Raw genomic sequence first — 24,496 nt, forward strand, 5'->3', positions numbered from 1 at the left:
TTTTGAAAACACATTCAGCATTTGCCTTTTCCAGTTATCATAGGCCTTCCCCACTCTCCATAACTTTTCCAAGGTGATAAGGAGTGGTGTCACAATGACATCGTCCAACTCCTGCAGCACCCTCAGGTGTCGCCCCTCTGGTCCTGTGGATTTGTATGGGTGGAGTTCTCACAAGTAATCCCTGACTCGACCCTCATCCATTGCAGGTAGTTCCTCTCCTCCTTGAACCCTCCTGGTAAGAACAAAGGCCTGAGAGACCTTGTCGATGTAGACTGTGTTGAAGAAGGTTTTGAGTAGCTCAGCCTTACCTGTGTCCACTATCACTCATTTGACAGCAGGCCCACATTTTCTGTGTTCATTCTTTTACTGGTAATGTATCAGTAAAGTTCTTCTTGTTGCTCTTGATGTCCATTGCCAGTTTTAACCCTAGCTGATCTTTGGATTTCTTAACACCATTTCTGTATACCTGGGCAGTGTCTCTATATTCCTCCTTGTAGCCAGTCCGATATATGTCCTTTTTGCCTTGAAGCTTAATCATGAGTTCCCTGCTTAGCCAAGTGAGCCTCCATCTGTCTGTTACTGGAAATAAAAGCTATCAAAATTAGAATTCAGGGTAAACCCCCCCAGGATAAATAAATTCTGGTTTTGTGGGAAGCTGTTTAAAATTTGTTAATTCGTTTATCTCTTCTACTCCCCTTTAAAGCATTGTAATTACTATTTGGCAATTGAAATGCAGACTGTCATTTTGCTTAGACATAAATGGGTATATGTCAGTTCTGGATGATTTGAGGAATATAGTCTCAGTGTGGGGCTTTTTACTCTTTTTGTGAGCACATACAGATCTGTGGAACTGTTTACAAGATTTCTTCAGTAAAAGAAATAATAGAAAACAGAAAAGTCAGCTAAACATAATATTGCAATGCAAGCCAGTGATAATGTAAGTGATAGCAACCCTGATTGAAGTCAGTGGCAAAACTGCCGTTGAGTTCAACCAGGGAAATATTTATATTTTATGCAAAGCTGAGATCTACTGTTCTATTATGAGGTCACTTAAAATATCTTTACATCATTTTGGTTTCTATGCTTGCTCAAGAGAGTAGAATCTCCTATAGCAATGATCACAAGAAAAATAATCACTGTGGAGTTCTCCTGGAGCAATCACCTTTGCCGAGTGATTATTCTTTCTATTTATGAAATAGAGGAGAAAGAGCAGATATCATATAACTTGATGTAAGTTAATGTATCCTTAGTAGAACACTTGTCACTTTCACAAATAACATTGTCATCAGTTAAGAAGGCACTATCTAGATAAAACTATTAGAAAGTGCCAGAGAGTGTATACAACCATTATTGGAAAGTAGTTACCTGTGTTTCTGTGTCAAAATGGAAGAATATACCAAATGGCATACTTTTGAGGTTTGTTATGGGACTGATAACTTTCCGTATTTTCATAGCAGCCAGTATGATGGGATAGAGAGTATGTTTCTTAATTTTGTAGTAGACATCTGCCATAAGAATTTTTTGATCATGTTAAAAGTCAAGGTCAGCAGTTTTTAGTTTCTCAGAAAGAGATCTGAGGTTATGTTAGACCACAAGCTGAATGAGTTGATGTTGGGATATTGTATTAGGAAAGCATGAAATACGAAGAAATCCTTTTACTTCATGTGGAACTGGTAAAACCTCAGCTGGAATACTTTCAACATTTTATTTCAAAAAAGATGTGGGCCAATTGCAAGAAGTCCAGAGAAAAGTAATTAAAATTATCAGACATCTAGAAAACATGACATATGAGAAAAGATTGAAACAATTGTCTAGAGAAGATTGAGGAAAGATATCATAAGAGTCTGCAAATATATTAGAGGCTGTAAAGAAGACAGGATCTTCGTGTTCCCTTAGGAAAGAACAAGAATTACTAGGCTGAAAGCACAGCAAGGTTAGATTAGGCATTAAGAAAAAAAAATCTGTGAGCAGAGATACTGGAACAGAAATTTCTTAGGGAGATTGTAGAACTCCACCAGTAGGAGTCTTTGAGAACAGGCTACATAAGCTTCTCAGAAGCATGATTATTGTTGATTCTGTCCTGGTAAGCAGAAAGATGGACTAGATTATCTCTTGTGGTCTCCCTTCCAGGCCTATTTTTTTATGACTCTGTGTGTGGTTGCTTAAGACAAATTTTACTGTGCAGTTTTTTATTAATTCCTTAATATATGCAAACGGTATGCTTCCTCATGTATTTTCTGTGTCTACAAATATATATATATGATTACTGTGATTAGATATCTTCATTTAGCTACAGAAATAAGCACTTGCATTCATTTTGTGTGTGTGTGTGTGTGCGCGCGCGCGTGCATTTAAATAAGTTTTTGGCTTTTGCTGTAGAGGGAAAGGTGTCAGCATTCAAACACTCCCCAAAAGCTTTTCCTGTTTTACAGGCTACGTCTAAATTCCATGTAGTCATGCTGAATACTATCAGTCACTCTTGACTCAGCCTAAATGGTTTTAAAGAAGTCAAGGAACATGTGGGGGTGGATGCTATTGAGAAGCTGATTTTAAGTTGCGAGCACTTCTGTATGGTTTCTCACACTCTGTCTCATGTCTATATGACAGCTTGGACTGCATCTGAAAAAAATAATCTGTTTTGATCTCATTGTATTACTGTGTGTGATTTGAACTTTTCCCTAACCACCACTATTAGGAAGAGTAGATTGGATTGGAGTAGAGGTTGTGTGTTGTTGATTGTCTGTATGCTTTTGCTATTTAATAAAAAAGGAAGTCAACACATCTTTCTTAAATGTTCTATACAGTGGGATTCGTAATGGAAAAAACTAAAACCATTGCTGACATTACAAACTTTGTTATCAACTTACATCTGATGTTCCATAGCAATGGTCAGCAAATCCTGACAATCTTACTGGTCTTCTAAGGATGCAGCATATTTCTAATCTACAATAGAGTCTTAGTGAGTGTTCCCATCACCTCAAGCTAAGTTTGTTTTTGCATGATGATCTGTTCAGTTGCTTGAGGTTTTCTTCCTTTCCTCCCTCTCATGACACATCATCCAAACATTCTTAATCTCCAGAGGAACTGTAAAACACATTCCCATGAAAATCTTGAATCTCTGAAATCAACACACAAGAAAAAAAACATAACTAGCCTTGCTTTTCCCTGAGTGACTCAAGTAAACTCCCTTGTCACAGCTGAAGCAATGCATAACCCATTAAGGTCCAGCACTGCAAACAGACTCTATCGTAAGTGAAGGTATTGCCTTTTTGACTGATTTTGATTATAAAACCAAAGGGCTCATTAATCTCTCTTGTTAATGAGATCATCTAGTGGAAAAAGAAAAAGAAAAAAGACAGAGAGGTGTGATAAGGCAGCTTTAATGATTTTTTTTGGTGGGAGCTATGCTTATAGACTGTACATAGTTGGCCTAGCTCAAGTCACACCAATTCCCAGCTTTTTTGCTAGAAATGATGGTACCCAACAACACCATTCTAACCCAGAGGTTATTCAAGGATGCTTCACTTCCTTATTTCTTTAGTCCACCACGCAGGGGAAAAAAAAAAAAAAAAAAAAAAAAAAGCTTTTGGTCTTCCATAGATTTAAAGTTCCACAGGTAGAAAGGCTGTTCCATGAAAATACTTCATCAAAGCAGAGCAAGAAGGAGAATAGCTACTATCCTGAGTCATTTTTGCTAAACTGGTGCCAGCCATTTCATTAATTCAGTTGAAATAGCAAACTGAAATAGACACAGATTTTAGGCCAAAGGGCTCTTTTCCCTGTGATTGTGGTGCAGTCTCACTGGTCTTCAAGCATCCTATGTATTTAAAGTATTATAGGGCTTAGCTGTGATCTTAAGTATATGTTGAGATATGCAATATTTATTTCATGTTTAGATCTTTTAGATAACTTCATGTGAACACATTATATAACAGATTTATGTCCAAATGGGTGATATGTCTTTCATAGTTATTATTACGAGGGCTTTGGATGCATTGCTATTCTTCTGATGAAATGTCATGTAATACAAGGCTGTCAATTAGAAATGCAGTTGTTTAATATAGAAATACAGGTTGTGCACTTGAGTGAGCTTCATGTGCGATAAATTAGAAAAACTGTGACAGCCATTACTATTTTCCTTGCAGAGGCTAAAACAGCTGGTATTGTTTGCTGATGTTGACAGTCTTCACATGCATGATGGACTGTGACTTGCACTTGGCTGTTTGCGATTTTACTGGAGTAATTTTTAGAGTATCTAATCCCTACATGTTTTTATATTCCAAAGGAGTTTGTGAAAGCAGCAAAAAAAACTTTTGCATGTATACACAGACATTTAGCCCTGTAGATCTGTGGGGGGGTTTTTAATGCTGTTCAATGAGTAAGGATCTCCTCCCACTAGAACTTAGCTTTTTAATATTATTGTGAAAAATAACTCTGTTTTTCCTTCTAGTGGATCTTGTCTCCTATACTAAGTTGTTTTTGTGTTTTCATTTTGATTGCAAGGTACTCCCTTTGTGAGCAGCTAGCTTAATTAGATACTTGCAGGCATGGAGCTTCAGTATCTGATTAACTGCAGGGATTAGAGTGGGAGAGAGACTCTGATGTCACAAAACCTTGAGCAAAGCCAGGCTTAAATGCTCCAAGGGAAGGCAATTTTCTACATCGTATTTTCCAGATTAATAAGGTAGGACAGGTCTGCTGCCTTGGAATAATGTCTTAAATGATACTGTTTAAAATCTTCATGCAACTTAACTTAATCTGTGAATGATACAAATGCTAACACATATCAGTTACATATTCCAGTGGATCCTTCAGCAACAGCAATAAGAGAACTGGTCAGTGTTTGCAGTCATTGCATTATGTGGAAGTTGGCCTGCAGCCCAACCCAACAATGTTAGACGTCATATTTCTTCCAGCAAAGTAATTTCTGATTGCAGTATCTATTTTTAGCTCAAGTAGCTTAATGTGGGATACTTGGACTAGTTCAGAAAGGGCTATGTCTTCATACTATATTGTGTCTCTTGATGCAGTTGGACATCAGAAATCAAAGATGAATTTTGAACATAATACAAGTTATGGGAGCTTTAGAGCAGCAGTATTGACATGAGCTCTTTTAGCCCAAGGACCTAACTGCAGATAAGAAACTGAGGTTTGTTTTTTAAACATTGTCAAGATGCCAAAATGCTTTCAAAACAGAATTTGGGTTAGACTTCTGTCCACTGATAAATGAAAATATCAGTACTGTTTACTTTCTAGCTCTCTCTTTCATATTGGTTTCAACAAATTGGCTTCTGTGGTTCAAATTGCAAGTGAAGATATTTAATTCTTTATGTCTATGTTATATATCTCTGTTAAAAGATAAGCTAAAAGATGAATTAAAGGCAAGCCTGGGAAAATCTTGCTGTCTGAAATCAGTAATATACACAGTTTTGTAATTCTCGTAGAGCTACAGCACAAAACTACACAGTAACAGTATATAGCAGTCACACTATAAAATCACATTTTACACAATACAGAATAATGTAAAAGGGAAGAGTAAGAATGATTACTGTGGACCTTCATCATTCCTAGTACTACCTGGCTGAAATTGAAGAATATGTTATAAAAACTTAGTGAACTGGGTTGCTTTGAGATGACCAGTGACTGCAGGTGATCTGTTTTTAAAGGTGGCTTCAATGCAAAGCAGGAAACATTTCCAGGAGTAAGAATGGTAAAGCAGTCTGAACATTTCTGGAGGCTAAGACCTCCAGCTGTAGTGTGGAATCTCACTGAAACTTGACTTTTTTGCACAGCAGTACAAGGCAAACATTTCTACAGGAAAATGAAGAAATCTCCTGGGAAGTCTCTTTAGTCTCTTTTATGAAGCAATCAACAAGCAGAGTGGGGTCAGGCTCAGCCCACATGAGGTTTTAGCAAGAAACAAACTTACATCCTCAAATTTGTGTCTGCATTTGAGCTTCCCAAGAATATTTAGATTACTCACATTCATTTCAAATTAAGGGTTAACCTCCTGCACTTATTTCCTTGGAATATAGCCCTCTAATCTGTTTACATGCATCTGTATACACAGTTGTGATGAGTAAATCACTGCAGTAGTTTTTTCTGTGCTAGGATGCAATATTTCAGACCACTCTGAAGCTATGATAGGATTGTTAGCAGAAGCCTGGCTAATTCATTTTATTCTGCAGTACCATACCATAGCTGCAAACTATGCAAGTGATTAGAAAAACAAAAGACAAGACATGGTGTCAGATTCAGCTCCTTATTTAGTTTAGGGTGAATCCAGAACAACTGTACAGATAACAAGTGAATGTATTTAGGTTTATTCTGTTGTAACTTGGGTCAGAAACATACCTTCAGAATGCTGTATATTTAAGGACAGCACCATATATTGTGGGTAATTTTTTCTTTTTTGGATAGTGGAATTCTAGTTTTTTTCTTAAATACACTTATTGTCTAGTAGAGAGTTGATAATTATACTCCATACTGTTTGAGTACAACATTTAAATATTTCAATACCAGGAGAGAACATATTTTCAGATTCAAGTTCAAGAAGGAGTCAAGAAATTAAAGCAACATAAGTTTAAAAAGAAAAGAAAAAAAAGTTAAAGGAAAATAAGTAAGCCTTGAACTTGTTCAGTTGCTGGCTTTCTCACTAGGAAGCTCTTGCTGTGAGACCTGTCTCTGCCACAAGTAATCAGTGCCACCAGACAGAGAAATAGAGCTGTCTGCATTTGAAGAAGGGAGAGATGAAATAATGAGGAAGATAATACTGGAAAAACAAATGTGAATAATGAGTTACAAATATTAACTGTCTTGCATGATTTGCTTTTTTTCTGTGAAATTTTTCATGTAATTGTTCTCTTTTCAAGGGACCGAGCTCCCTTCATCTTCACATCAGAGATGGAGTATTTCATCACAGAAGGTGGAAAAAACCCACAGCGTTTCCAAGATTTTGTGGAGCTTTGTTGTCGAGCTTATAATATAGTCAGGAAACACAGCCAGTTACTTTTGAACCTGCTGGAGATGGTAAGAAGCTTGAGGATGAAACCAAAAATCAATTTCCTCTGGTGTCCTCTTCCCTTCTAAGACTTTTCTGCTGCCTCCTGAAGCACTGGGATTTAAAGAGGTATCAGCTGATACTCTCTGTGCAAGGAAATTGTCTTTGAGCATCCAATTTCATGTACGAATATCTTAGAAAAGAAAAGCCAGGCTGTCTGTTTTTCCTTTTTTAATGGATCTCTTTTGGCAAAGTTGCAGAAAACCGTACAAGAACTTGGGGTAGAAGTTTTACATTCAAGATTTTCACTCAGTCCTTTTTCTGGGTCTTCAAGCAATCGATTACCAACCCCTTTCACACTTAGAGCAAGACAAAGTAAACTAAATAGTCCACAGCGTGGCTGATGTCAAGTACGTAGCGGCGCTGCAGCTAACTGATGCCACTGGAATGTTTTTTGCACAGTTCCAACCTCCCTTCTTAGGAGGGCAAATACAGGAAAGAGCAAGCACTGCACTCATTGAGACTGGTTACAAAATCCTTTTGCACAAGCAGCTTTAAAGACCCTTGAGAGTTTTTGTCCTTTAAGTGTTCCCACTGATTCAAATGCTGTGGCAGATTCCATAAGTTCTTTATGCTGTTGTTTACTTGCATGTGAAAGGTTAATGACAGGACTTTCACACCTCATATGCAGAATGAGAATATTAAATTAACTAGTATTTGCAAAGTGATTTCAGTTGCTTGGCTAAGACATTGCTCTGAAGATCAAATCCAGGGTGCAGGACAAAGCCTAGGCAACTGGTCTGTACATGAAAAAATCTATACAAGGTTATTAACAGAATCCCTGTTGAGGCCAGGGAGCAGCCAAGAAGCTGCTCTATAAACCCTGCTCTATCATCTTCAACTTTTGTGATAGGGAGAGAAGAAATAACTAGAATTTGCTCATCCTGTTTCTGACTTGTCCATGGATCCTCATGCAGTATACATTGAGTCATTACACAATACAGAGCAGAAAGGATTGCCCCAAATCTCTGAACCATGCTTCTAAGTACTCACAAAGGTGCAGCAAAACTGCATTCCCATCATAAAGCATAATTTTGGCAAGCATGTCGTAACCAAAATGGCTGAAAAAAGTTCAGACTACAAGTGTAGCAGATACTGTCCAAGAGGTAGAAGAGCCTCTAGAAAACTCAGGAGCACCCCATGTCCCCTGAGCCACAGCATCTCTGCATTTCTGAATAAATTTTTGAATCCTAAACTGCATGCTACAAATGCAGCTCTCTCTCTGCCAATCCCCTTGTCCCCAGTGCAGTCTCTTTTTCTGCAGTCCACAGGGATATTGATGTTAGATTACCCTGGGATAGTAGAAAGAAGGGATTAGGAAAATGTTCTCTGCAAGATCTCTGAAATAGCCAGCTATCTGTGCTTGAGTATAGCTCAGATTGGTCTATGTTCAGGGCATGCTGCATCTCCCTTTGTTTCTCCTAATCTGTGAGGAGAGGTGAGAGGACGGCTACAAATCAGTATTATAGATACGTGCATTTAGCATTTGGCAATGAAATGCAGTTTAGTTGATTGTGTTGCATTTCATAATTGAAGAATAACTGCCAGCATGCTCCCATCCCATTGATGGACACTGCGTATCAAAAGAAAATTAAACAAACAAGATGAGTTTGAAAATGCTTCATTTTCCCCAGTGATATTTGTAAAGGGGAGTCTTGTTATTCACTTGAAATAGGGCATCAGTCACAAACTAAGAACTGAAATGTTTTAGTTACATTGATCATTTCTAGAAAAATAAGAGTGTGAAAAAGCTTCACTTCATGTTCATTCCTGTGCAAAATAACAGATGATATCAGGAAGGAGCAAGATAAACTAACCACTGCCTATTTAAATCAATGACAATCTGAGATTTCTCTAAATATCTGAAAATCTGCATCATCTATTTTCCCTTCCCCTCCCACCTTCCATTTTCTGAGACACTATTCGTAAAATGTGGTTAAAAAATCCAAACAATAAGCTCATTTCCAAAAAGTGCAGTGCTTCACAGGAGTTGTAAACTCTGCTCTGGATGGTCAGTAACTGTTAGTGGTTTTTAGCAAACTGCAATTATGAACCACAAGTTGTTTTTTTGGCCCAGTATGGGATTTAAGGCTTTTTCTTGGTCTTGAGCAGCATGTTTCTAGAACCATTCCAGCATTTGCTACCGGCAGTAAGAAATAATCCATGAAGTTCCCATCACTCTCGAAAGTAGAAACATCTGTGGGAGGCCCAAGAGTCTTGCTGGCAGATTTCAGCTGCATAAATGCCTGTAGTTCATCAGCTTTACTCTTACTAAAGAATTGATGTGAACTATTATAAAGTGGGTTTCCAGAGAACGCAAACACCATTTGACTAGTTTATAAAAAATGCAAAATCCATTACTGTCATAAAGATTTTTCAGATAGAAAATTAGTAACGGGAGCTTAGAGGTAACACAAGTAATTGATCCACTTGCCTACAGTGTGGATGGAGAAACAGGTAGAAACAGGTGGAGCTAACACAGGAAAACAGGAGATGTGGTGCCTAGATGGAATATCTAAGTCTCCAGCATCCTATGTCCCAGAGAAGTAATTTCAGCTTTCTACAACTCAGAAACACCATCTGAGAAAAGAGGATCAGGAAAGATCACCATTTCGGAGGACCCTGCATTAAGACTGCATGCCAACGCTATTCATTTTTTCACAGGATGGTGAGCTGGGTCTCACACACAGCTCTGAATCCAGACCCACAGTTGCATGGAGGCAGCTCCACTTGGTGGGTCAGAAAGTCCTTAATGTTCAAGTGTAGTAGATCAAGATATGCATGAAGTCAAAAGAAGGGGGTAATGCAGACACTTGCTTAGGCTTCTAGTGACATTTTAATTCCCCCAGGATAGCTGAGACTTTTGTATGAGGGTAACAGATGTAACACAGGTCTCCTAGGGGAGCCCATGGCCTCCTGGAGCAGCAGCTGAAGGCTAGGTGAGTTACACTAGGCATCAGAAATGGCACCAGACTCATATTTTGTCACTTTAGTCACTTCTTAGGTGATTTGTACTTGTTTTCCAAATAGTTGCTCCGTGTCTTGTCTAATTAGCATCTAGTGTCACTAGCCACACTTTTAAGAAGCCTCCTGCATCGAGGGAGTGGAAACAAGAAAGAAGATATTCTATATGGAGTAAGAGGATTGAAACAGTAGAATAATCCTCTGGTAGCCAACGAAGTACTGTGTAGGTACTGCCCAGCTAAAGACACTTTTTGCTTCTTCAGCAAATGTTTTTCCAACTTCTGCAATGCAAAGAAACCCAAAAAAGTTCTGGTTTTTAGCTGCACTACAGATCATTCAGGCAACAGTCATATTATATTCTTAACTGGCATTGTTTCTATTCTAATGCAAGGAAAGAAGCTTCATTTGCCTATGCGACAATTCCCTGTTTTTAAAAGGACAGGAGTTGTTACCGTCTTTTATAACTTGGTTAGAGATGTACAAAAAAATAGCGCTATGTGTCCTTAAGTGCAGAATGTTGTTATTGCCCCTGCTCTCAACTCACTTATCAAGTTTCACCCAGTCAGGAAAATAAGCTACTTAAATTCACCTCATCGAGCTGTCTATCTTTCTGCTCTTTGCTAGTCAGAACTCCGTGAGACAGTAATTTAACTGTCCAGTGGTGGTACAGACTGGGTCTGATGTGAAGCCAAATTTTCCTCATAATGCCAAAAATAAAATATACAAAACATTGAAACTTGGCTTTAAAAATACCCAGAAGATTTGCAGGAATAAGGAAAACAACATACAGCTCTATCCCTTTTCCACTTCCTCTATGCATCTCTCAACCAAACCTTAAAACAACAGCAGTGTTTCCATTTTTCTTTGACTTTATCCTCAAAACTCAGTGGGCCTTTCTGTCTGCTGTAGACATATCAATGAAGAATGCACACAGCTCATGTAGTGATTGCAGATTCATATGTATTTCCTTCTGAGCAATGTGAGGGAATTAATTCTTTTCTCAAGTACATGCAAAGCATCACTCAACTGACTGTGATCATTGAGAAAAATCACTAGATTTTGAAGTGAATTGGAATTATTTTTGATGCTGACACTTTAAAGTGCCTGGAGAGAGTTGTATGGGCAATTGGATACACTCAGTTGTCTACACTACTCATCGCATTGTAACTTTACTTACAGCAAGGGGAATATGTGCACTGTCTGTCTTTTGAACATAACTTAGCCAACTAACAGAAATACCAGGTGTCTCTCAGCTCCCTCCATTATCAGTGGAGAATGATATGCCTCTCCAGAGGGCAGTAGTCCCATTTCATTTAAACTGCTTTTAACTAGTGCAGTGGACTAATAATATTTCTTTATTTTAAGATGCTGCATGCAGGATTGCCTGAGCTAAATAGCATTCAGGATCTGAAGTATGTGTATGACAACCTTCGTCCCCAGGACTCAGACCTCCAGGCCACAAGCTACTTTACAAGGTAAAAGCAGAAAATAATCTAGAAAGCTTATGTCCTTCAGGCATGAAGCAAAGCTGCCAAATTGGAAGAAAAAAAAAAAAGACAAACAAAAAAGAAAAAAAAATTAGCACAGTTTCTCTCTTATTTTAAGAGATTGTAATCAGTGAAATTACACAGAAGAATAATTTGTCTTCACATGTTTATTTTTAAAAGTCCATTCCTTACGCTTATTGCCAATCTCCTCAAGTTTCAGAAAGAAACACAATTGTGCACTGTAATACACTTGTAACAAGTTTCTTATTCAGTGTCTAGTGTTTTTCTTCAGCTTGCTTGGCGAAACCACGCTGGCTTATTTCTAGTCAGCTTTCCTCTCTGGTTTTAACTGCACTAGCTCAATACAAGAAGATTTGGATTGCAGACACTTTGGATAATTGTTTGAATGTTGACATCCCAAAAATTTTGAGTCTGAATAATGTTTGCAGTGGGCTTTGTAAAGTCTTTTGCAAAAGATTTGGCTCATTAGTGGACCAAATACTGAGTCAGGATGTCGAATTTCTGCATTTTATTCCTGGTTCTGACCTTCTCTTGACCTTCCATGTTGCTTCAGGCAAGTTGCTTTCCCTCTCTTGCTCATAGTTACTCCATCTGCAGAATGGTAATGATTCCTCCTTTTAAGCACTTAACAGATCTATCATTGAAAAGCATCACATGTGAGTATAGGTATATTTAAGACTTGCTTTGTGTTAGGATAGTAAAACCTTTCACTTGTTTGTGATAATAACTGGGGTTTATTGATTGCAGATTGACTGCAGATGACCTATATAAAATGAGTTTGATGTCCTCAGTCCTGATCTTTTGGGACAGGCCTCTGCATCACATAAAATTCCAGCCACTTATGTGATGATGCTCTAGATGGAGCCAATGGTGATTGAACGGATTTGGAAACTCACTTTCCCATTCTAGGCACAGTATGAGAAAAGCTCTCCCTGTCGCAGCCTGTCCTGTACAGCACCATCGTTTCCCAAGGACAGTCTGTGAATTCACAGTGCCCTGGACACCACACAGACACGCACAGCGAGTCAGGTTCTCTGACCTCTTCGCCTGGTGCTGAGCGCAGGGCACACGTCCAGTTCACAGCGCTGGGCTCTGAGTGAAGGGCTTCTTTCAAAGGCAGAGGCCTGAGGGGCTCTCCCACAAGGCAGCACACTTCTCTGCACTGTGCAAAGTGCCTCGAGGCAAGAGCAATCCCCTTCCCCTTCAATACAGCCACAGAGCATATTGCAATGATTAAATGAGATGAAAGCTTGAACTGGAGCAGCTGAGCCAGTCTCATTACTCCTACAGCACCCCGATGAAGACTTTTGCCAATTTGATCTGCATTGTTTACGTGTCTCCTTTTCATGTATTAGAATCAGAAACTGAGGCTGAAAGTTTAGAGAAAGCTAGAACAGAAGCCTAAAGAGTTTAAAACTCTTCTTTGAAGAAAAAGAAGGAAACTTCACAAACAAAACTCTCTCTCCATTGCTTTGCACATGGTAGAGCATTCAGTTCCTTGTATTTTTATATTCCTCCTCTCTTTTGCCTTAACAAGATTGTTTAATTTTAAAATTTAATTACGGCTTCACATTTTCTGTCAACTCCTACCTTATCCTTTCCTTAAAAGTTTCACATATTCCCAAATTATGGACTGGTATTTCCCCTTCAAATGGGAAATATGCAGTTCTTAATCAAAATATGAAAATCTCGATTCTGCAAAATAGGTTGGATGGTGGTGCTTATTTCCCTAGAGTAAAACATTTCATTTAATTAGAGAAAAAAGACTAGGATATGCATAACAACTAGGGAGCTGTGAGCCTTAAGAGTGGGAATTGCATTAATGTCATGCAAAGCCTGGAGCTGGGGCTCAGCACTCTTCTGGAGGTGGAAAGAGTCCATGTGCTTTTCAGTTGGATAGGACTATGGTTAGGGTTCATTTCAGTGCAGTCTTGCTTAGCCAGGAGATGAAGGATAAGGGCTGGGGTCAGGACAGGGCTGTAGCTCCACACTCTTTTGGAGGTGGATGAGGTGATTGCAGTGTTTTGAGGGTTAGGGTGAGGGAAGTGAGGGACTTCAGAGTGGGAATTCAACTGAAGTCTTTCTTAGATGAAGCAGGTGGGATAAGAGCTGGTACTAGGAAGGAGATGTGACTCAATAGTGTTTTGGAAGTGGGAAGAAGTCAGTGTGCTTTGTTGCTCGGTAAGGTTCATATTAGGATTAGAGTTACGATTATGGTTGTGGTCAGGGAACTGTGGGCCTATACTGAAATCCTACCCAACCCAGAGAGACTGTGTGTTGGTCTCAGAGACCAGTGTGTCCTACTTCGACTGGAGTTCTTGTTAGGGATGGTGTTAAGGAAATGAAGGCCTTCAGAGTGGAAATTCCACTAAAGTCCTGCTTACCAGCAAAACTGTGATCATGGTGCAGGTCTGTATAGTGCTGTGTGCTCAGTTCTTATTTGGAGGTGTATTTTCTGCTTTGATGCTTTTAGTGAATTCCTGAGCTGTTGTTCCAATTTCCTTCAAAATGCTGAAGTATAGATTTGTTATTGTCCATAAAGATCATTGTACCACATAGAAAAGTCAGATATTGCTAGGGTGCATATTTTCTTCTTTAATACTCGTAGTTTATGTTTATGTATGTTCGTGTTATATATGCTCATTTGCAAGAAGAAAGTCTTCTTTCATGAATTTCCATGGATCTGATTTCATTTGGTGCTTTTGTTTTGCTTTATTGTTATTTCTAATCATGTTTGAATATAATCAATTCATGTTAATTCAACACATGTATTAACTCACATTTTACAGGTTTAAAGACAGGCAGAACACCAGGTTTCACATCAGCTATCTAGGCAGTCTTTAAGATGGTCTGATATCCAGATCCATGTAGAACTTACCACTCTAAGCATTTACCAACCTCCCCCCAGAATGTTACTATATTGTGGGTTTTGATAGCTTTGCATCACCTACAATGTCTTTATGCCAGTCCTTCAGCAAAATTCTTCCCTATCTGCTTGCTGTACAGAAACTCAAGGTGAGAGAGAATCCAAACACAGTTCTCATGGTCAATCTGTAGTTTATTCCTCTATCTATTTTTCAGGCTGTCCTAGAAAGCCTGTGAAATTGGAAGTTCTGATTATTAGCATAGCTTCCAGTCTCTCTCAGTTCCCCCGTAATTTGTAGCTGCTTTTTCTCCGTAATTGCTTCCATAAACATTTTGTTATTTTGAAAAAAGTTCCTTTTCAGATAAGGAGTATGGTCACTGGAATGTTAAAAACTGCCAACAAAAAGTTATTTCTTGTTCTAAGTACAAGGTAGTTATTGTCATCTTTCAGATTCTATCATATAATGTATCTGCTGAAAAGCCTAACCTTCTGCAGTGGAAATGAGAGAACAGTATTTCTCTGTATTTATGGAGAAATGGGTTGCTTTTAGCAATTGTCTAAGTTTGGTTTGAGCAATAATATAACATTGCCTCCACTGTTATTTAAGAACAACATGAATTGATGAATGACATCACAAATATTCCCGGCAAAACAATGTTCTTTTGTTCTTTGCCTTTCACCTTTTTAGCCAACAGGATAATGCTACTGGAGCTTGGACTTTAACATGCCAGGCCTTTTCCAGATTGTAAAGCATTCTGTGTTTTAGCAAATTGTTTTGCTCTCATTCTTGATTTAAGACACATTCAATAATCTGTGGTCGCATTTGTGTACAATTTTCCTCTCACATTGGGTCAGTTCACTATTATGAGCTGATGAGCAGCAGCATTAAGCCGCACAGATCACAGCCTTCTGGAAGGTCATGCTCTTGGATCGTGGATAGACAATGTACCATTTGAGAGTTAAACAAGGGTTTCTGTGTTTGCTTGTCCTTTCTATGCACCTAGTGCCAAATGAAACACTTGTCTCTCCAGCATCTGCCCTGAACTCAGTTTGATCCTTGAAACTGAATTTGATCCTTTCCCCTCCCTCTTTTCCTCTTCCCCTGACAACACTGTTTTACCAGTGAAACAAGGAAGCTATCTTACCTCTGGATATAAATTTCCTCTTCGGTTTTCTGCAAAATGCAATCTTCAAATGAAGTTGCTGCCTGACATTTTAATGTGCTTGTAAAGTTATGTATAGTTCTTTATAATTTGAAATTATTTTTAAGGGATTAAACTTAACCTAATGCAATGAATGGAGCTGATTTGAATTGATTGCAGTATGCAATCCAACTCACTCATAGAAACCCATGAATACAAGTTGCAGTGTCGTTCTGCCAATTATCAGAGAAGCAGCATTGTGTATCTTCAGCAGCCTGATTGAGGGTGTGCTGCTTAGAAGGTGTCATCTGTTGTCTGTATTTTCATTAGGTATTTGTCATTGCGCAGGTCAAGAATATCCACTCCAAACCACAATGCCAGCAATTACAAAACTGGATAATTCACACTAACTCCTTTCAAAACAAATTCACAGTAATTCCTTTCAAAACACGAGACTAATCTCAAGACAATCAGCCAATCCCTTTTTCTCAGCTGGCTGTAGATATTCCAGCAACAAATCTCCACATAACCGAAACACTACTGAAAGCTAGTGATTTCTGAAAGGGCGTAGAAAAAACTACCATATTAAACTTTCTTCCAGCTGCATTCAAGCAGTTTGTAAAGATCACAGTATATGTGTCTCATAGGAACAGAGGCAAACTTCCTCCTCAAAGTTATGTGTTCAAGGCATTTGTACTGTTGTACAAAGCCCAGGTGAGACCGCATGCAGTACACAGTTCTTGTCACCAGCTCAGGGAAGAGGAATGTCTTCTGTCCTGGGAGAGGTGCGTAGGAGGACTGCTGGGCATGAACGTAAACTGGAAGGTGTGCCTCAGGAGAGCTTCTAGTGTGTTCAGCCTGTGGGATCAGACTACAGTTAATCTGCGATAAACCTTCAAAAGCTATCCAGTGTAGCTATTGGAGTCTCAGCACTGCGTTTCACGCAGTAAATCTGCTTCCATTGGACTTCAGTACTTTCTAATGTAGGCTTACCCTGTGATGACCAGGAGGAGCCTGTCTTGGAAATTAAACAAGCCTGGATTGCATAGCCTAGCAAAACAAAGGGTAAGAACATCATTATTTCCTGTATATTATCACAGTGGGAAGTAAGATATTAAACTGAAGGATTATTACTGCTGCACACAAAAAGGATATCAACTGTCCATGAATAAATGTTGCTGAAAATTAGAAAAGGTCTGTCCATGAAAGCAGTAAGATTCCAGAAAAGTGTTTCTGTTAAGAGTCATTGGAGGCATACTACCTAACTTGTTTAAAAAGGGAGTCTGGTAAATTCATTGATGGAAAAAACTGGGTGTAAATCTCAATGAAAAAGGCTTTCCAAAAGAAATGTCACTTACATTTACATCTGCAATCCCATAAAAATATATTTTGCTCACTGTACTCTACATTATTTTCAGATTATTTCATATTGTTTTTATATAAAAAATTAGATGCACAATACCACTATGATTGATAAAGAAAATGATTCTGAAGTTTGGGAGGGAAGATTTGTTATTATATAGCCAGTGACTGTGAGTCCATGCACTCTTGAGAGTTGGTGGAGAATGGCTGGTGTGTCCAAAAAGATGTAAGCAACAGCCCTCAGAATACCTTTCCAATACAAAGTGTCTACTTCCTAAAAAATCAAAGCCCCAAGAATTATTAATCACTCTTAAAAATGTTAGCTGAACTTTTCATTCATCTCTGTTTACAGAAGCAGCCAGTATCTGTGTGTTCTACCTTATATAGCAATTTGATAGTTCTGTAGAAGGACCATGAGCCGAATCTGAAATTCAAACTCATTTCAACAGGTGGGAGGCAGAAAGTCATTACCTGTGAATAATACCGAATATTTAACTCACCTTTTTGAGAAGTAGGTCAGACAGTAATCTGACTAGTAAAGGAATATTGTCATGTGGAAAACACGTTTCTGCCTGAAAATTTTGTGTTACAATTCACAATTAAGATTACTCTAGTTAATGACAATTTTCTGTTATTTCTGTTTAACCTGTGCATTTGATGCCTTTACCTTGATACCGTTTGATACCTTCTCATCTACATTAGGAATTAATTCTCTGAACAGCTTGGGCTGCCAGAGCTCTGCAGTAACACACAAACTTTTTGTTCACATGCTTGTGAATGCCCAGCCAGCTGTAGGCACAGGCAAAGATAGATATGACCTAGGGAACAAGAGGACCTCAGCAACGGGTACCCATGACCTTACTCCCTATTTTGCCTTTGGCTAAGTTTTATATGGCTGGAGAGAAGAGAAGGTGTGTAGGGATCTCAAAGAGTTCAAGGAGAAGGCTCCACCACAGATCCTTATGGTGAATTTAAGTCCTGGCAGGGCCCAGTGAGGCAGAAAAGGGAATCAGAGGAGAGCGGCTAATCCAAGTGTTGTATGCCGAGCATGAGCCCCTGATCCTCTCTGATCTTTCAGTTCGTGCTCTGCTGACCACCACAGATTTGTCCTGCATGAGAAGGGAGTGTGCAGTGAATTACTTGTGTGACTGGATATAGTTCCACCACTCTTTCCTTCCAACCAGCAACATGAGCTCTGAGGGATTTCTACCCTCATCTGCCACAAAGCCACCTCCTCCTTTCCTCACCACGCTCTTCCCCATAGCTGTTGTGACTGTGAGACAATGTGGTAAACTGGGTCAGTGAACTAATCTACACCAAAAATAACCTGCAAAATTAAAAAGGACAAGACACATGGGTTTGATGTACCGCACTGCTGCGCACATAGTTAGGAATCAGCTGTAGAGAGGTTCTGGGACAGAGAGAGTAGGGTTTCCTTAAACCAGTTTGTCTTTGAAAGAAAATGCAGAGAACTGTAACCAGAGTTGTTCTACTTTGCTGTCAAGGCACACTCTGAGATGTCAGCAGAATAGCAAAAGATGCCTTTTCAATTCCTTGTTTATAATGTGAACTAAGGATTACTTAATGCTTTCTATTATTACAGATAGGAATGCATACAGAGAAAAAAAATATAGAGAGGGAGAAAATGGTAATACTTTTTTTTAACATAATCTTTTTTTAAATAACTCACTGAGAAAATGTGCAAGAAAAACAAAAGCCTCTCTTTAGGTTTAAGGAGAAGGAATGTGATTAGCAATCTTGGCGTTAAAAGCATTTTAGAAGCTTAATGGACCCATGGAAAGAACAACAAGCCATTAAAATACTGAATTGTATAGATGATGGTATTCTGATATCAGCTGCTCTGCAATAGTGATAGTCTGAATTAATATTAGTTAATTAGCAGAAGCCTGTTTTCTATGAATTAAAATGCACTGTATTTAGCTGTAAAATTAATATGCCTTTTATAGTAATATCACAGGTTTTCTGCCTTGCTATAGTGTGGGCAAGTTACAAATTCTATAAGCTAAATCATGGCCCAGTGATTTAGCAAGTGATTAAACTACACATTAAATCAAATACATAGCAGCTAAAAGGAAAAGTTAACCTCAGATGCAGCCTAGCTAATCAGCACTGTATTGATTTTCTACTAATATTTTGAATCAAGATTTATTTTCTTTTCTTGCATTTGAGTGTTAATTTGTGCCATTTATTATATAATCTGTGTGTATCTGTTTTTGGAGAATTTAGTTAATAACTAAGATAGTTAACTGAATCCATTCAGAGATAACTTCCCTTGTACTACATTAAGAAAAAAAAATACATCTTATTTTCTCCACCCTCACTCAGTTTAATGTGCCTAATTTTTATATGATAAATTTGCACAGTATTTTGAATAAAATCTCAAGCTCATGGGGGTTATCTGCAGGTAGAAATGTTATTTTTGGTATGGTTGCATCTGTGAAGCATATAGACTTCAGTCACAATGTCTGAGATCATGAAAATTAGGCCTTGATTATGCCTAATTAAAATGACACTTGACACATTTGCTTAACTTTAAATATTGGCTGATTAGGTGGTTAAGGGTATGTCAGCCCTTAATGTACCCCTAGCTAAGCAGGTTAGACATAGTCCAAAATTGAAAAAAAATATATCCATTTGGTAGTGTTCTGGTACTGTATAGTGTGAAACTAATGGGTTGTTGTTTTATAACATCAAAATCTATCTAGAATATCTTCAGAGAGCTGCAGAAATAAGTAGAGAAAAAAAATGGTATCACAAGGTAAATAGATTTTAACCAGCATTGGATTCAACAAGCAAAGTGTTTTCTAATGAGTACTACTTCTTACTCTTCAAAGACCAGTGATTATCTTGCCATGTTATTTCTCAATAACATTTCTCTAAATGTGATGTTAAGACAAATTCACACTACATATTTATGGGTATATCTAGTTATTTTTCTATCTATTGTGCCATTTTCTGATGAAGGATCTCAAAGCTCTAGGAAATTAGAAGTATATTCTGGTTCCTCTTGCACAGGGGTGAAATGGGGGAAGATGGCACAGGGAGAAACTCCCTCTATTTTTTCTTCATCTTATGTAGCTCCACAGGGATGGCACTTTTAACGCCTGGGTAGGGCATTTAGCAACACACCACACACAGCTAAAGCACAAATTGGTCACAAGAGATTTTCAGCCCTGTGTAAATGCTTGGAAGTCCATGTGAGGTTAATGTAACCAAAAGGAGGGTGCTAGGACACTCTCCCCTGCCTGTCATAGGGACCCATGGTCTTCTACTGTGGAATTCCTCAAAATATCTATGGAAACATTCTGTCTCTCTCTAGTGTCTGAAAGAAGGCTGATGTGTATCCAGTCCTTGAAGAATAACTACCCCAGGGTAACCCATCTGATGGGCTGTAACAAGAGCCTTCACCTGATCAGTGTTGCTCAAGGGCTGGATATGCTGTATTGATTGAAATTGTGGTGGTGGGCGTGAACGCAGGTACGTGTTCCTGGGAGGTGGGTTTTAGGTTTGGGTTTTTTTTGTTTTCGCATCCATGAAACCAAGGGTCAAGAAATGGAAACAAAAGAGATGCATCAATAATGCCTCTTCTTTCTGTTTTGTTCATTTATTTATCAGGAAAATAAAAGAAAGTTTGGAGTGCTTTCCTGTCAAACTCAATAACCTGATCCACACACTCGTACAGATGTCAGTGACAGGCTCTGCCAAGCCTGCTCCTCCAGCTCCAGAGATTGTTCCCCAAGAATGGATCATGCTGGATGCAGAGAAGGCAATTGCAAGAGCAACTATTTTAGGGTTCAACAAAAAGCCTGACTCTGTATGTATTATTTTCTGAGCTTGCCCTCATTTACCTTTGATCTTTAACTACTCTTCCTTCTTACATACTCTCCCTCCTCTGTTGTATAAGATGTGTTTGTGTCACATTGGAAGGATCACAGGATAAGCAGCAGTGCCATAAGCAATAAGATACTGGAGAGAAATAACACCGGGCAGACAGCTATTAGCAGGGAGCCATTAAGGAGAACAGTTCCTGCCCTATAGTGAAAAATAAATCAAGAGCTAATTAAAGCATCCAGAAGGAAAGCATGGCACAAAATTAGGAAGCCTAATAGAAATCAGAGGCTGTTATATGATGCTTTAATGGTGCATTATTAGTTTTCACACACTGCAGTGATCTATCAGTGTTTGAGTTGTATGCTATTCAGGCAAGTTTCTCTTTCTGTACAGCAAAGACTATAAATTACAAACTGAATTCTCTGGCACTTGGCACTGCATTAAAGAAAGGTTTTTCTTTGTTAAAATCACCCTATATTTTCTCTTGTACTTTTTTTTTTAATGTGTCTCTCTGATCATTTCTCTTTTCTGTTTCTCCCTTTTTCTCAATACAGCTGTATCTAGTCCAGGTGGTGCAAACCTGCAATGTGGTCACTTTTGTGGAAAAATCATTCGACCAGTTCTCAAAACTTCACAGCCATCTCCAGCAGCAATTTCCATCTCATGCCCTCCCAGAGTAAGGAGACATATTAATGAATGTTATTCTGCTGTTAAATGATTCTCTCTGTGCACAGATAAAAATATGAGAAAACGTATGGCAGATGTATTTTTAGAAACACAAAGGCAATGCAACATATTCTATCAAGCCTTTTATTCAGTCTAGAAGAAACTGAATCATAGACTATTGTGACAGTCTGACTTTTATATATTTTATTGTTCCTTTCTTAATGGGGAGGGATTGGGGGGTGGGGAACACAGCTAAAACAGCTGTGGGCCTGACACAGCCATTTCTGAAATCAAAGGGTAAATGGTATTGACTTCATTAAAAGCATGATAGAGCCTTTAATAGCTTTTATTTTTGCATGATGTTTATCCATGTAAACATTCACTCCTGTTTTGATTCTTCTTAGCTTTTGTCCTCACAGCTTCCTAGGTCAGTGAGTCCCAGCTTATTTCTGTTTTATGTAAAACACCTTTTCCTTATATAATCATTTTCCATGTCTTCGATAGTATTGGTGTTATGTATTTTACAAATATCGTATGCATTATAGTGTATGTGCTATTGAGAACAAAATAGTCTTAACAGTTATGCTGACTCATGTAATGCAAGTCCCTCTTCAGGTTCAATCTACAATAAACATAAAACTGGCCAAAAAGACAAATAGTCTACCTGAACCAAGCTGAGATTCAAGTGATATGCTTGAAAAATAAAAAAAGGTCTTTGATATTTGGACTGAAGTAAATAGCCATAGTCAACATGGTTTTGACTTAATAAAGGCCACAGACTTCAGATCCAAATTTGATATTCCCCCAAGTCTGTGAGACGCATTCAGTTAAATGGCTTTAGATTGGTTAATTTTAGAGACTCTTTCCCATACCTAAGGGAATTTTAGTTGACCAACTCCAGATTGACTCATTATGACTGGTCCATATGAACTGGTTGCAGCGGTGTGTCAGAAGCTGGATTTCGCTAAACACTGGAAAGACTTCAGTCATCATTTTGATTTAGGCCCATTTGTACCCTATTAGATTGTAAAGAAAAATATTTAACATGTAGCTATTTATGGTAATTTTTTTCTGTAAGCATACACCTTTACAAGAGATAAATATTTCTTTTCAGACATACATAGACCTCAGAAAGCCTGTAGTGATTTTCAAAAATAGTACTAGCCATTTCTCATGTTAAAAAAATTTACCTTTAGTAAAACCACTCACAATATTTTAAATACAAAAGAGGGTTCCAGAACTCACAGAACATTAATCTACAGATACTGAGGCTGTGTTTAAGAGCTTCAGAATTTTACTGTCAAAATTCAGTCCCAGCACTAAGCTGTCACTATATGATCTTGCCTCTCAAGATTGTGTTTAAAAAATTCCGTGTGTGATGTTTCTTTAAGTGAATGTTCATCAATGCTAAACCATTTTGGTTTGTTCTTTTTTAATGGAGTTCTGTCAATTTCAGGCTTTTTATGTGTTTTATTCTTCTATTCTAATAATAAAAAACAACTTATTTCTTTATAGGAAGTTATCACTGGAACTGCCATACCATGTCAGACCATTAGACTGTGTGGTAAATGCCTTCAGCATTGGCTAATTCCAGATGCTTCAAAGGAAGGCAAAAGCCTTATTCCATAAGGCAACCACAAAATTAGTTTGAAAATGTATGATTTAAAAGTACAATGTCTAATATCACAAGAATAATTGGAACTGCTAACTGAAAAGACTTGGTTACTGCTTTGTATTTATTTGTGGAATTGTATACATTCATGTCTCATTAGGAGGAAATAATACCGTATGATTCTGCTTGTTAGAGGTGCTAAATACTGGCTATATCAAATGAAACTGAAAACAAAAGTTCTGACTTCTCAACATCTGAAATTTTACTATTGACACTTAGCTGTTCAGCTCTTATTTGTAAGTCAGAGCACAGCTGCCCCACACAAGCCCTTGCACTCTGGCACCTTTCCTCTTATTTGGTTTTACACAGAATATAAATTATATTTAATTATTGTTCTATAGAAGGCCAAAAATCTTTTTACCCGGCACAGCACATAAGTGACATAATTTATACTCAGAAAGCTAGTTAGGAAATTGAATTTGATATTCAGGAAGTCTTTGCATGGCACAAGTTTGTATTTCTCAGATCTACTTAAAATAGATGCAAAGCCCAAAATCAGCTTGGAAACCCAACCTTTTCTAACACAAGTGTGTGCCCAACTGGGAAGCTGGTTTCAGCCACAGGTGCAATTCAGCGACAGCATGAATTTTAAAGAAGTGTTGAGCACTACAAGGCTCATATTGTCCTTCACTGGAGCAGAGAATTATGGACGCCATCAATTAGCAGTTTCTCTGAAGTTAAAGATAATGCATAGATCTGTCCTCAGTTTGGTCACTGTGCTTAGGATGCATTTTCTGAGGGCCTATATTTTACAACTAGAGTCCCCTCTTTGTTTTATACAGTCTGATTAATTTTAAGCTGCTTCCAAACAGAGCCTCACTACCATCTCTTGAAAGCAATCCTTTTGTGCACCCAGAGGAAATCAAAATATTCAGAGGCTATGTATGGGTGTCAGATGACCATGGCTCTATTTTTAGCTGTGCAGCTGATGTATTTCACGATCCTGGGTCATGTCATTTCCCCTTTCCCATGATGTGGTCTATCACTATAATTTCTTAAGGCAAGAATTGTCTCTCACTGCTCATTTGTGCAGTGCCTAACTGAGCCCTAGTATTTCAGTGCCACAGAAAAAAATAATCAAAAGGCTATACATGCAATGTGCTGCTATCATCCTGGTCCCTTACCATTTTAATTGCAAACTAAGATATACCAGTGCTTTCCTCAGAAGTGTTATGGAAAATAGGTAAAGCTCTGTTCTCTCCTGAAAGGGATTATAGTATCTTGTTGATCAGCCCTCTCTTCATAAAAGGCCTTCTGTTACAAAACAAACTTAAGAAAAAAAGAACAGCTTTAATTACAGTTCATAAAATCTAATTACCTTGAATCTCCTGGTGACAAAAACTGTGGGTTAATCATCTTAGGTCATTTTGTTTTTCACTAGGTGAGGCTGCTGTTTGCCATTTT

General features: G+C 38.2%; 1 protein-coding gene across 3 annotated transcripts in view; it reads left to right on the forward strand.

The window, feature by feature from the left end:
* PIK3C2G (phosphatidylinositol-4-phosphate 3-kinase catalytic subunit type 2 gamma) overlaps positions 1-24,496 on the forward strand; it is a 216,761-nt gene that overhangs the window by 150,805 nt on the left and 41,460 nt on the right. For all 3 annotated transcript variants that reach the window (XM_064515654.1, XM_064515657.1, XM_026107827.2), the window contains 4 exons: positions 6,873-7,029; positions 11,390-11,499; positions 20,539-20,737; positions 21,309-21,430. In XM_064515654.1, coding sequence (XP_064371724.1) covers positions 6,873-7,029; positions 11,390-11,499; positions 20,539-20,737; positions 21,309-21,430 — 588 coding nt within the window. The remainder of the gene's footprint in view (positions 1-6,872; positions 7,030-11,389; positions 11,500-20,538; positions 20,738-21,308; positions 21,431-24,496) is intronic.

The sequence above is a fragment of the Dromaius novaehollandiae genome, chromosome 1 (assembly GCF_036370855.1).
Source record: "Dromaius novaehollandiae isolate bDroNov1 chromosome 1, bDroNov1.hap1, whole genome shotgun sequence".
NCBI classification, from domain to species: Eukaryota; Metazoa; Chordata; class Aves; order Casuariiformes; family Dromaiidae; genus Dromaius; species Dromaius novaehollandiae.